This window comes from Haemaphysalis longicornis, unplaced genomic scaffold, assembly GCF_048455015.1.
Source record: "Haemaphysalis longicornis isolate Haplotype H1 unplaced genomic scaffold, Haemaphysalis longicornis Haplotype H1 scaffold_58, whole genome shotgun sequence".
In the NCBI taxonomy this organism is placed as follows: domain Eukaryota; kingdom Metazoa; phylum Arthropoda; class Arachnida; order Ixodida; family Ixodidae; genus Haemaphysalis; species Haemaphysalis longicornis.
Genome location: NW_027526401.1, coordinates 719,149 through 731,763, shown reverse-complemented (window position 1 = coordinate 731,763; position 12,615 = coordinate 719,149). Strand labels below are relative to the sequence as shown.

Here is a 12,615-nt window from a genome sequence, read left to right as displayed (position 1 = left end):
GTACCAGTGCCATGAATACAATTCAACCCCTCACAGTAGCTGTAGTTCTTTATTAATACAGCAAATGCCAAAATCTTGAAAACAAGTATCAACACACCTCAAACATTTTTCTGCACTACTATCTGTGATGTGACAAACTGCAAATGGTTAAATGGGGTTGGTGAAGACGGTCTAAGCATTTTCTTCCGTTTTTTTTTAATAACAGTAATCTAGGCCCTGCATTCTTCGTAAAATAGATTCATGTGGCAACTTCTGCAGAGCCTGTGTTCAAACGGTCACAAACTTTAGTGAGTAAACATTATAAAACACACTGTCTGGCTAATACCGGTGTTAGGCTTTGTTTATGCTTCAGCCAATGTTTTGCCTTAGAGCACAAGCGCATTCAGACAATTTATGCAGGTGAACACAAGAGCGTCATTCCTACTTGCTTCCAAATATAATATATATATATATATATATATATATATATATATATATATATATATATATATATATATATATATATATATATATATATATATATACATACACACACATACAGTAGAACCCCACTTATACGTTGAGGTAGCGCGGTCCCACTAAAATGTCCATAGACAACTATGTATTAAAAACCCCCTTAATACATCGTCATACCACAACATTTCTGCTTTATACATTGCAATTAAACAACAGAAATAATGAAAAAAAAAAAATTGCCCCCACCTCCCCGAAGGGAATCGTGAGGAAGTACGAATGCATTTCTTGCGCCGAGAGTACACGGCGTAGTAATTCTGCCATCGCCTTGAGAGGCGCAGTACCGGCGAGGGGGAGCTGTCAGGCGAGGGGAGAGGCGCGCGCCGAGGGTGAGTGCAAACCTAACGGGGGGAGAGGCGCGCCAGCTGCAGAGCATGTGACGTCACGGCGCGAGGAGAGGGGGAGCAGACGCAAAGGCACCAGCGCGTGGTCACGTGGGAGTGTGACGTCACGGCGCGAAGAGCGGTGCGGGAGCCGGCGCGGGCGCGCGCAGCCACGGCGCGGGAGGCGGAGCGCGTGCGGGTCACGTGGGGTGTGACGTCGCTGCGCCGTTGCTACAGACGCTCCTCTCCGCTCCTCGCGCCGTTGCTAGGGGAGAGGAGGAGGAGCAATGCGGACGGCGGAAGGTTCGGGGTCGCTTATAAAGTGCATCGCACTTAAAAATATAGCTAATGAGATAAAAGTGCGTGAACTGCATGGTCACCAACGAGCACTGTTGATGCACCACCAAAATCCTGAAAACAAGATGCACAGCACAACACCTATAAGCATCATCATCGTCACCATCCCAATAGTTGCTACACTATGCACATGGGAACCCGCACTCATGGCTGCGCCAGTTCACATTGTTGCGCATGTTTTTTTGCTATGCGTTCGCCACAGTCATTGGTGGCATCAAAAAACGGACAGCCCCTCTTAAAGGGACACTGAAGTGAATTTGTCAAGCTCCCGTTTTTGCTTGCACTGCGTAGACTGGCTCAAATTAGCACACTTTTCATCGTTTATCCGGTTGACAAATCGGTAATTATTTTACAAAGCGCGAAAGAAGAAAAACTACCATGCGCGGTTTGCGGCGGCCGCACCAACTAAGGCTGTGACGTTGAGAGGAGGGGCGCCGTGATTGGACGATGCCCAAGGTTAGCAATCGCACAAGTTTCGGTTTCGGTTTCGGTTCTGTAAAACATAACCAATGGCTTTGTTGGATGGGCATTCTCAATATCTCAGTAATCATCGTACCGCACTTCTGCCATGTTGTCGGCTGTAAAATGCACAAGATAAGCCTCCCAGGACGGCTTGTAGTCGTAGCATTCACTAGCCGAGACCTACGCAGTGCATGAACGCCCTCCGCGTACCCGCAGACGCCCAAATGTCATGCGCTTTTCCCCCATATTTGGACCTTGCCTCCCTCATGCCTGTATCGTAAAAAGCGTGTTCGCACCAGGCCAAGGGTCTGTTCATTCTGGCCTGTACCCACTGCCTGCAAGCAGTCGGTGCTTATGGCAACAGCACGCCAACGAGAACTCGCTAGCGCGCCAGTGCCAGCCTGCGCGCGTTTTGTGAACTAGTTCGTGTAGCCATGAACGTTGCGGCCCCAAAAAAGGTGAGCTCAATATAGAAAACATCGGCGGAAAACAAAAAAGTTAACTTACAAAAAAAAAAAAAAAGCACGTACCCGCGGGGATTCGAACTCGTGACTCGCAAAACATTTACAATGAATTCCTAGCGCCTCAGACTGCTAGGCTACGGAGCGGGACGCAAAGGCCTTGCTAATATAGGATATATATTGTACAACCGGTTTACACTTTTATTTAGTTTTGGCATTTCAAGCCGCTTAGGGGACTATTTGTTGTACTGCGATCGTGCAGTAAGCGTCGCCCGAGTTTCCACAGTAGCTCACGTCTAGAAATTGCATTTCGTAGACGGAAAAGCGTTCGCAGATGCGTAGTCGTGCTGCTGACCGCTGTGCTTGTTCGCCCAGCGCAAAAAAGTGCTTCCCGCGCCCTAGTTTTACGCTGTACGGTAAAAATATCAGTTGATTTTATTTGCTTACTACCTATATTGACTTCGCTGACTCTTCTCCCGCCTTCAAGAGGCCTTATATTTTCCTACTGGCGTACCAGTCAGCGAAGCGTCGCATGTGCAGCGCTTGTGTGAAGCGACCTTGACTTGGAGCTAGATACAGTGTACAAACAAACCAAGTAAAGAAAGGCACATTCTTCCATTCACAAACGTGTCCTGGCTTCATTTCAACTAAGCGAACGAATTGCGACCAAGCAATTTTTTTTAACCTCCTTGATTGCGACGACCCACCGGCGGCCGGCGGACGAAACGCTGGGGCCTGGGCCGACTGACTCTGTCGGCCGGGGAGCCGTGCAGTAGCGCAGCCGTGGCGCAGCCAATTGCCAGCTCATCCCCTCCTGACGTCACACGAAAACGCCACAGAAAATGGGCGAGCGTAAAGAGAGGAGGACAGCGTTTTCGAATTAGTTTTTCTACTAAATAAAATCGCGTAAACGCGCCTAGAGTGGTCGAAACATGGCCTGGGGACTCCGGACTACAATTTGCGCTAGTAATCCCGCAATGTTTACATATCACTTCAGTGTCCCTTTAAGGCCAAATTTCACATTCTTGCGGGTTTTACTATGAGCTAGGGGTGCGCGAATATCAATTTTTAAATTTCGAAGCGAATTCGAATAATAAAAATGAAGTTCGAATCGAATAGAATATTTTTCTAATATTTTTCGAATACGAATACTTGTTATTTTTTGTAAAATTAAACTTTTCACCATCTAGAGACACAAAAACAACAACTGTATTGCACAACAAGTCACATAAAGTAAAATTAGGAATTGCACAATACCACTGCACTCAACAGGTTAAAGTCTGCACTCACTTAAATGTTATCATGGAGAAGGGCTAGCTGCTTGACATGTTCGGGGAGCAGTGACAACCTCCTGCTCATCACGACTTCACCAGATACCGAAAACAGCCGCTCACTTGAGACACTAGTGGCTGGTATCAGCAAGTACCTCTTGGCAAGCAGAGCCAACAGCGGGTAGCTCTGGGTACCATGCTTAAACCACCACTCGCAAGGGTCTTCTTTTCGTCCTAAAACTTCATCATGGACATATCTCTCAATCTGCAACCGTGGCAGTGAAGACTGCTGCTTGTTGATAAGACTGTCAAAATCCTTCCACAATACTGATGTAGAAGGAGTCTCTCCTTGAAGCGCAGTTTGTGAGGGTATTTCTGGGCTCAGTGTCGAAATTTTGTTTGCTTTTTCCAAAGCCAGGTTTTTAACCCAGTTTGCCATTGAGTCATCCTGATGGTACACATCCACTTTAAAGCGAGGATCTAAAAACATTGCCAGGCTTGCTACCTGGTCAAACTTGTATTCCGGGAAGCGTGGTTTTAGACACTTGGCCAGATTGGCAGCAAACACAGAGGCTTCCCCCTGCCAGTTGGTTTTGCCCAGGTGTATGAACAGACAATACAAAACTGGCACTTGAGTTTGTGGGGAGCGCCTTGGCACGACACCTTCTGGCCTAGAGGGTGTTGCCCAGAGCCCCTCGCTGCGAGCTCCCTTCCCTTGCCCTCCTCGCCTGCCGTGCGGCTACCGGGCCGCAAGACTTGGAGACGCTGGCGCCGGAAACATGGCGCGAGTGGGTGAAGGAGCGGGCGGTGGTGGGGAAGAACCGCGCGCGGGGACTGGGGGTCGGGACGGAAAGTGTGGTGCTGGTGTCGGTGTGTGTCCAGACGCGGACTGAGAATGAGCTCCATGTGAGTAAAGAGTTCTTTCACGCAACCGCAGTGTGCCTCATTCCTCGGCATGCCGTAGAGAGCAGGCCCACAAGCTGAGAGTGTCGGGTAGTGCTCAGCACCAACAGTGGTTGTTGCTTCTTCTGATGGCTTCAGAGCTGCAACATACCCACCAATTTGGCGCCATTCTGAGGTACTAAAACAATCAAGGTGACCATCTTCTGAAGCTAGGTCCATAGTAATAGCATCTCTCAGTTCCAAGAGTCTTGACAACATTGAAAGTTCGCTGTTCCATCTTGTTTCGACGTCTTGAACAACATGCAATGGCTGCTTATCCATCTTCTTGCGGCAGCAGTTAAGCCTTTCTTGTGCTTTTGGGCTATGCTTATAATGACCAACAATCCCTCTAACTTTCTTGCAGAGTGCAACGAGAGCTGGGGCCATAACCTCAGCATCACCGATAGCCAACTGTAAAGTGTGAGCAAAGCAAGTCCTTTTGCGCCACGACAATCCACGAGTGGCTGCCCTCATGTTGCGTGCATTATCTGTAACAACATAAAAGGGGCAAACAGTCACTAGTACTTCCCAGTCGAACACCAGCTGCTCAAGAACTGAGGCAATCCTAGCTGATGTGTGGTTGCCTGGGAAAAGACAAGTGTTCAATTTATACCTCCTCAACTTGAAAGTCTGATCCATGTAGTGGCACGGGAGGCTAATGTACCTCTGTTTAGCCCTGGATGTCCAAATGTCGGTTGTGAAGGAAAGCGACTCCAATCCGTGCTGAAAGGCCTCCGCCAACTCCGACTGTACTTTCTTCCTGGTGTCATCATACAGTTTGGGCACCAATGTCCGAGAGAGGGTCGTTCATGATAGCACCTGATATACAGGAACGGCCTCTTGAAGCAAATCTTTGAAACCACAATCTTCCACAATCGTATACGGTTGCAAATCGAGTGCAATCATTATCACTACCTTCTGGTCCAGGGCATGCCGTTTCACGTCTGTCACTGCAACTTTCTTCTTCAAAACATCCGCGATGATTGGCTGGTTCACAGTTTTCGGTTTAGCGGCTGCTACAAATTCGGCATACAAGTCTCTGTGCCACTTCGAGTGCCGTAGTTGTCGATGTTGGCGTTCGCAGTGATGTTTCGCAATAGTTGCATACAGCTTCTGTTGCCGAGATTTTGTGGAAGAAGTTCCATTTAGTACTTCTCGTACTAGTTGACAGTCGTGACCCTTGACGCTGCTTCATTGGTGCTACGGTGGAATTCGGTGTTGCACTCGCTTTACGCAGGCACAACCATGAACAAAATATAGTCAGCCGTGGCACAAAACGAGGATACGCTCTTACGAGGACGAGAGTGGTAGCACAGAACAGGGAGGATTTCGGTGGTAGCACACGCCGTGGGAGCCCCAAGTTAAGCGCCTTGTGAGCGTTACACGGAGCAGAGCAACACACATACGAAGCTTCGGCAATAACTCCGCGTGTGCCCCGAACATTCTGCGCATGCTTCTGCGAATTTTGCTTCAAACATTCGAGATAATCTTGCCTCAAAAAATTAGTTCATAATTTATTACGACTGTATTGTCTGTATGAGCCCAAGCGACCGCAGTTAATGCTAACGATAACGGACTACTTATTGACACGCGGAAGCCGACACTTCCATGAGCGTGCTATGTTCCATTTTGCCGCCAAAAAAGTGACGCCACGCCAAGCACTGTGAATGTGTGCCCGAGCTTTCATTCTGCACATGAGCAGGGCGCTTGCTTTATGTTGTATCCCCAGCACACAACCGCTGGATGGATTATTTTATATAGCGGCCGTGCTTGTAAGTACCCTGTGTCTTGTCTTGCAAATGGCGTGATTGACGAGCTTACTAACCTGACCGTTGTTAGTTCGACCCTTGCCAACACTGCGCATGTGACGGCTCAGGCGAACAGCACGTACAGTCGTCGCCTTTTATCAGCCTACACATCTCTACACATGGCAGCTTGCTATCTCCCGCTCTCATTTGTATACCGGCAAAATTTACGGCAGCGGAACAACCGTTACCTTCCATTCGGCGCTTTGTGACGGACATACACGTACCTACGGGTTTTGACTTATCTTCGTCAAAACAAGGCCGAACCGCATGGAGCGTTTTTTCACGCGATTCAAGCGCGTCGGCGTTGCGTGTGCGTTTTTCGACGCCCGTGTCGACAATTCCTCACCCGCGGCAGCATCCGCATGCGTTGAATGGGGAGGCGCGCGCCTCAAGATGGCGGCGGTTTCGAAGCGCTCGTGACAGCCGGCTGGCTCCGCCGGGGATGTTTAGGTGGTTTAGGCTTACCACCCCGCCAGATATTGAATGGGCGCTTTCACTAGCGGTGCGGATGATGTTTTATAGCCCCGTTTTCACCCACATTATAAGCTCCATAATTTACCGCACAAGCAACTTCGTGCGTGTCTTGAGCGGCATTTTAGAGAGCCGGTCGCACGAGCTCCCGACACCACTTCGCGCCAGAAGCCGCCGCCATGTTGCTGCCGACGGCAGCGCGCAGCGTGCGGGTGGTTCCGCGGCAGCGTCAGCGCGCCTCGTGGCGTGGGCGGCGCGTTTTCGCGAGCAGAAAACGCTCCATGCAGTTCACGCTTTACAATCAATTCGGACGAGCGAGTGGCCCGATCGGCGCGATGTTCGTCCCAGGTTTATAATTTTCCCCCGTACAATGCTTGTTTCTAGGGGATTTCTCTTTTGCGATGTTAACGTCATTCAGCGTTGGTTACTCATTCATTTCGATTGTTCCTTTTAGAATATTATCTGCACTTTGTTGCGATGGCATGCCGGAGCCTGTACAAATTGCCGCGCGCTGATAACTACGAATAAACACCGATACAGTCTGCGAAAGCACGTACCGTTCGCCATGTATATGCTTCGCGACTTTGCTGTCGAGACACGTGCAGATTTTTTTTTTAGTTTTGCGTGGTTCGAATATTCGAACAATAAAGTGTCGCTCGAATCGAATCGAATACTAAAAAATTTGAATCGAATATTCAAAGTTTCGAATATTCGCACACCCCTACTATGAGCACAACAATGCACATTTTAGGGCTGAATGTGGACAGGAAAGGAGATTTTTTCCAAATTTTACAAAATGTTTTCTTGCACATTTCTCCATTTTTCAGTGTCAATATATTTTTTATGAATTGTCCAAAATGGTGAAATTCAGAAAGAAAATGCTTTATTGGCTGAGAGAGTGCTTGTATTTGCTAAAAATGTTTGAAAATGCGCAACATCGTGTATTTTCTGAATGGCGTAAGGAGAGCAAAAAAAAAAATCTTTTTAAAGGGGTCCTGAAATGCCTTCCGCCGATGCATGGATGTACATGTAACCAAATAAAGCAATGTATTAGCAATCTCCTCCTGCAAGAATTTTGTTAAAGCGATGAGTATTAGCTGAGAAATCGTAAATCAAAAACCGCGCATTATCGTCGCGCCGTATTTCCTCCTCCTTTCAACTGTTTCTTCGCTGTTGGCCTCCCCTCCCATGATGCTCCGCTCCTCAGCGGTGACGAACTTCCGCTATTGCGCTCCCACAGACTGCCGTCTGCTACGGGCCAGCTCTTTCGGCTTTTTCATCTTTATTGACCCCATGGACACTCCTCTAAAGGCTGGAAAAGTGAACGAAGGACCTGGCCGCATGTGTGCGGCCTGGCCTTGCCCTTTCGCGGTGTACGTAGCTGCCGTTGGTATCGGCGGCGAATTCGCAGCCGCGCGGGGAGAATCAGCGCTCGTTCCCTTTGGTGCACCGCGCACTGTTTATCCAAAAAGCGCGGTCTCAGATGTGACCCCGCTGGTGCCGGGTGTTATTTTGCGGCGGTTGTAATTCCTACTACCGGCGGCATGTGAAAAAGGACATTTTAAACCGACACAGAACCCGTGCACAAAACGCGCCGGATTGGATCGCTTTATCAGCGGCGATGAACGGGAAGGCGCAGAGCAACCCAACGCCGCACTCGATCAGCGAGAACCCGTGTTCTGACAAGCTGCACCCATGTGTTACATTCAACACTGACGGGAAAGCGTATGTTTGCACTTGTTTGGATAGTCGTAAAATGTCCAAACACTCCGGCACTCCGATAGCAGATGAGCCGGCGAGACATTTCGGAAAACATTTGACAGATGGCGCCGTATGCATTAGTGTGTCGCTACGCAAAACTGATTAGACGCTCTACCGCTCTACTAAAACTCCCCTCGCAGTGTTTACGTAGCGGGATGCAAAAATTTAGCGTTTAGCGTATGCAAAGGCCACAAACGCTGTACTAAAACTCTATTAGCAGCAAAATAGCGTGCGTATGTGAGGCCGCTTGCGTTTACAAAGCTGCACGCCGAGCGCGTACGTTTCAAACCTAGTGACATCGTTTAAATACACTGGCAAGCACAGTGTAACGTAGTCAGATATAAACCGTATGCTCAGGCGATAAGCAAGAGCTTGTTTTATGTGATTGCGCATAAAGGCCCGTTCGCACTTGTGACGAAAGCGAGTGAAAGCGGCAGGAATTCCGTCGCTTTGTCGCGCGACGATCGTTTTTGTCGAATGGTCGGGACAAATTTTCGTCACGCGACAGAATTTCCGTCGCATTCGCTCGCTTTCGTCGCAAGCGGGAATGGAAAGTTCTGCCGCTGCCGTCTGCGCTGCAGCTCGGAGGTAACCGCGCGATCTGCTCGGGCTGAACGAACGCGCACACACCCGCACGGCAGCGCCCCAAGCTTCAGCCGGCCGCGTACATCGCTCCCGGAGCCCGCCTGGAGCCCGCCCTCGGCACACTAGCCAGTATATTTCAGGCACTATAATGGAGGACATATTTTTTGCTTCCGATTAACCTAGTTCTTTGCCCCTGTGTTTTTAAATACGTGAAGTGGTTAGCACGTCGTCCTCACGCAGCTCTGTATCGTCGTAGCATCGCTGATTGTCCGAACGAAGCTTGCAGCTAAGCCAATGCAGTACCGAAGCTGTGTGTGTGTGTGTGCATCGCCTCCTGTGTGTTGTGGACGCGTTCGTTTCGCGATGAAATGCGACATTGTACTTCTGCGGGTGGATAGTGCTTCCCATGGTCTGGATTATCTTTCTCGAACGACGTACGACTCAACCTCGCATGGGGTATGTGTAGTGTGCCTGGCTAAAAGCCTTCTCGCTTGCGCGCCAGAGTTTTGACTTGCTGTTCGTCCACGCAAACCGGGTGTGAGGTGAGTGCCGAATTTACGACGGGCAGGAGGAGGCAACCCATCGTCTGTCAATCGCGGTTCAGACATGCAACGCATGTTGTGACGTTGCGTTCGTTCGAAACGCATCTCTGGATTGTTTTGAAGTTGAACAAAATGTACGCGTCAAACCCTGGCATTCGGCTCAGGGCGTTCTCTGCGATTGCACCAAATAAGTGTCACGGGGCTTTCTTTATGGTACGTACTCATGTAACATAAAATCCATGTCGTGCTATGGCCGTGTTGCATTCAATACAAACGGTTAAGCGTTTGTTTACACTTGTTTCGTTTGTCGTAAAATGTCCAACACTCCGGCACTCCGCTGGCAGATCAGCGGGCGAGCCGATGCTGAGCAGACGACTCATCTCTTTGCCGGAAGTGCGTGAAAAAGCCGCCCAATAGCAGGATGTCTAGCTCATGACGAACATATGGGAATCGATGATGTAGACATGTGAAGATGGCGGCGTCCAAAAACACGAAGGGAAGGGTGAGAAAAAAGCGACAAACTTTGCAACAAAAGTGTGAGCTTTCCGCTGCGCGTAAAAGAGTAATACTTGGCACAGATGATGTTCACGACCCTATCTAACGATTGCGCTAGTTCATTTAGTGTGCTCAAAATGCCTTTCAGGGCCCCTTTAAGATGCAGCATAGGGCAGTCCAGGGCCTCAACATGATGTCAAAGAAAATGTGGTGGGGATTGAAAAAGAAGTTCTTTTTAATAAATTTTTTGACTAACCTAACTTTGCTTAAACCCTAGATATAAAAGGGGTGGCTACAAAAAAAAACATTTTTTTGAACAAAAATACTTTGAGGGAGCATTGTAGGCCATGCAAGGCTGAGCCACAATTTTTACTAAAGAAATCAGTGATGGTCCACTTTACGACTAGGATGTTTGCCATGAAATGATCCAGCAGCGCAAGTCAGAATTGCAATTTTTTTTTTAATTTGACAAAACATTTATCAGAAAAATTTGCACGTATTCTTAACTATTTGTCTGTCCTATGTAAAAATCTATTGTTTCTTATATGTGATCAGAACACTGCAACACACGTTAATCAATTTTCATGAGAGTAGCTCAAATACTTCCACTTGTATGTTATCAGTACAGTCTAACCCACTCACAATATTTGAAATGTTACTGAAATGTCACAGTCACAACTTACGATTACTATAACCAGATTGGGCAGAAAAACAGCAATTCTAGCACAATATTTGAAATGTTACTGAAATGTCACAGTCACAACTTACGATTACTATAACCAGATTGGACAGAAAAACAGCAATTCTAGATGTATTTATTGTTTTTTGCAAAGCATATCATAAACCTCGAACGCAACTGCACCGACTAAACAGTGCACTCCCAGTGACTCCATGCAATGCGCAGTAAACACTAACACTCAGATTAGCGAAAAGCCTCTGCACCGTCTTCTAACTGCTTTCTCATAAAACAAGAGGCAGGTTCCTTCTTACTGCAATGATGCTTCCCCTATCCTCTGCGATCAACAAGGGTCAAAAGCACAGTCAGCTCATCCGACTAATGACACAGTGCAGAGGCATCTTCTTTATCTAGACCTTCTTGGAAGGAAGCTCACGGCCAGGGCTAGCTGGCCACTAGTGATAAGAGAGAAAGTTCTGCCCAAGACAGAAACTGCCAAGACGCCCAAATAGTTATGACTAAATCCGAAAGCACTTCAAAGCTTCACTCCAGCAGTAATTACAACAGCAGACTTCCCCTTACAACTCGGAACAGCGCAGTGATGTTCCAAAAGTATGCATCATGACACCCTTTCAGAAGAGCACCTCAAACATGACACACTTCTTTCACATCATGCCACGCATGTCTAACTGCTTCTGGAGTTTTTCTTTTCTTGTGTTTTTTGCTTTCCCATCCTTCCCTTCCTCCCAGTGAAGTGGAGACGCCTATGCAAGGGAACATGAACAGAAATACCGAAAAGACCCTCCTTTCAGTCTCTGCAAGGGCAGGCTAGAGGGCAGAGACAGGCCCTGCCTTTGTGTTGCCTCAGCCATCACAAGCTTTTTGCACATCTCGGATATCCACGCCTATGGCCATCCCCGTCACCGCCCGCCTCCCCATCTCGTGTTTCGTCTGTCTGGGAAACCTAAAACTCGTGAGGAGGACAACCCTTCTTGTTTGCTTTCTATCTCTCTTGTTTTTTTCCCTATCTGGCTGCCCTTACAGAGAAAGAGAAGGCAGTGTGATCTGGCACATGGACAAGGATTGTTCGCTGTACCCCTTGCACATGCTCCTTCTATCTGAAGCATAAGGCTAATGCCCTCAGCTCGTGCTGACACGGTCATGCCACGCTTGTTTGTCATAACCTAGCATTCATTATAACTGCGGCCATCATTGTAATTGGTACTAAACTCTAGGAAAAGTGTACTCTATTTCAAGAGCCTGCCATTTTAACATTCCGTTCAAACAGACTAACAAAGCCTTTATACTACGCTTGAACTAACTTTACCGCGAATTCAACTACACTCACCGACACTTTGTTTCCTGACAGAACCAAGAATAGGGAATATATATAGATACTAAACTGTGGCAGCTGCCCCCCCCCCCCCCCCCCTCCATAAAAAAAGAGAGAGAGACAGGGGAAAGAAAAAAGAAAAGAAATACTTTGTTTAAGCTCACCCACTGCTCTTGAATCCAGTCAATCAAGTTCTGACGATCAGGGTCATCTCTGTAGAACACAATGAAAGCCTGGAAGCCGTTGGTTGCCTGAGATTTGATCTACATGCAAGGAACAGAAATAATAATAATAATAATTAAAAAAAATATTACAAAGGCATGTGAATAATGAAAAACATGCAACAAGGAGTACAAATGCATGTGAATTATGAAAGGCTATAAAGCTTTCTAAAAAATTTCAGAACAAGGCAAACTGAAAATTAAATCTCAGAAACTGGGTCATAACAGCTGATCGGAATTGCTGCTGTTTATTAAAGATAGCTCGGGAATGACAGCCTGGAACAACAGTGATTGCATGTGGCATGCAGCATGCAAAGTATGGTTTGGATGCCTTCAGAACAATGTGACGTCCTGCTTGTCGAATTATCTGCACATTGCTTCGAATATATATTTG

General features: G+C 47.6%; 1 protein-coding gene across 2 annotated transcripts in view; it reads right to left on the bottom strand.

The window, feature by feature from the left end:
* Nucleotides 1-12,615, bottom strand: part of Tsp26a (Tetraspanin 26A) — a 53,422-nt gene that overhangs the window by 21,367 nt on the left and 19,440 nt on the right. For both annotated transcript variants that reach the window (XM_077672469.1, XM_077672468.1), the window contains one exon: nucleotides 12,165-12,263. In XM_077672469.1, coding sequence (XP_077528595.1) covers nucleotides 12,165-12,263 — 99 coding nt within the window. The remainder of the gene's footprint in view (nucleotides 1-12,164; nucleotides 12,264-12,615) is intronic.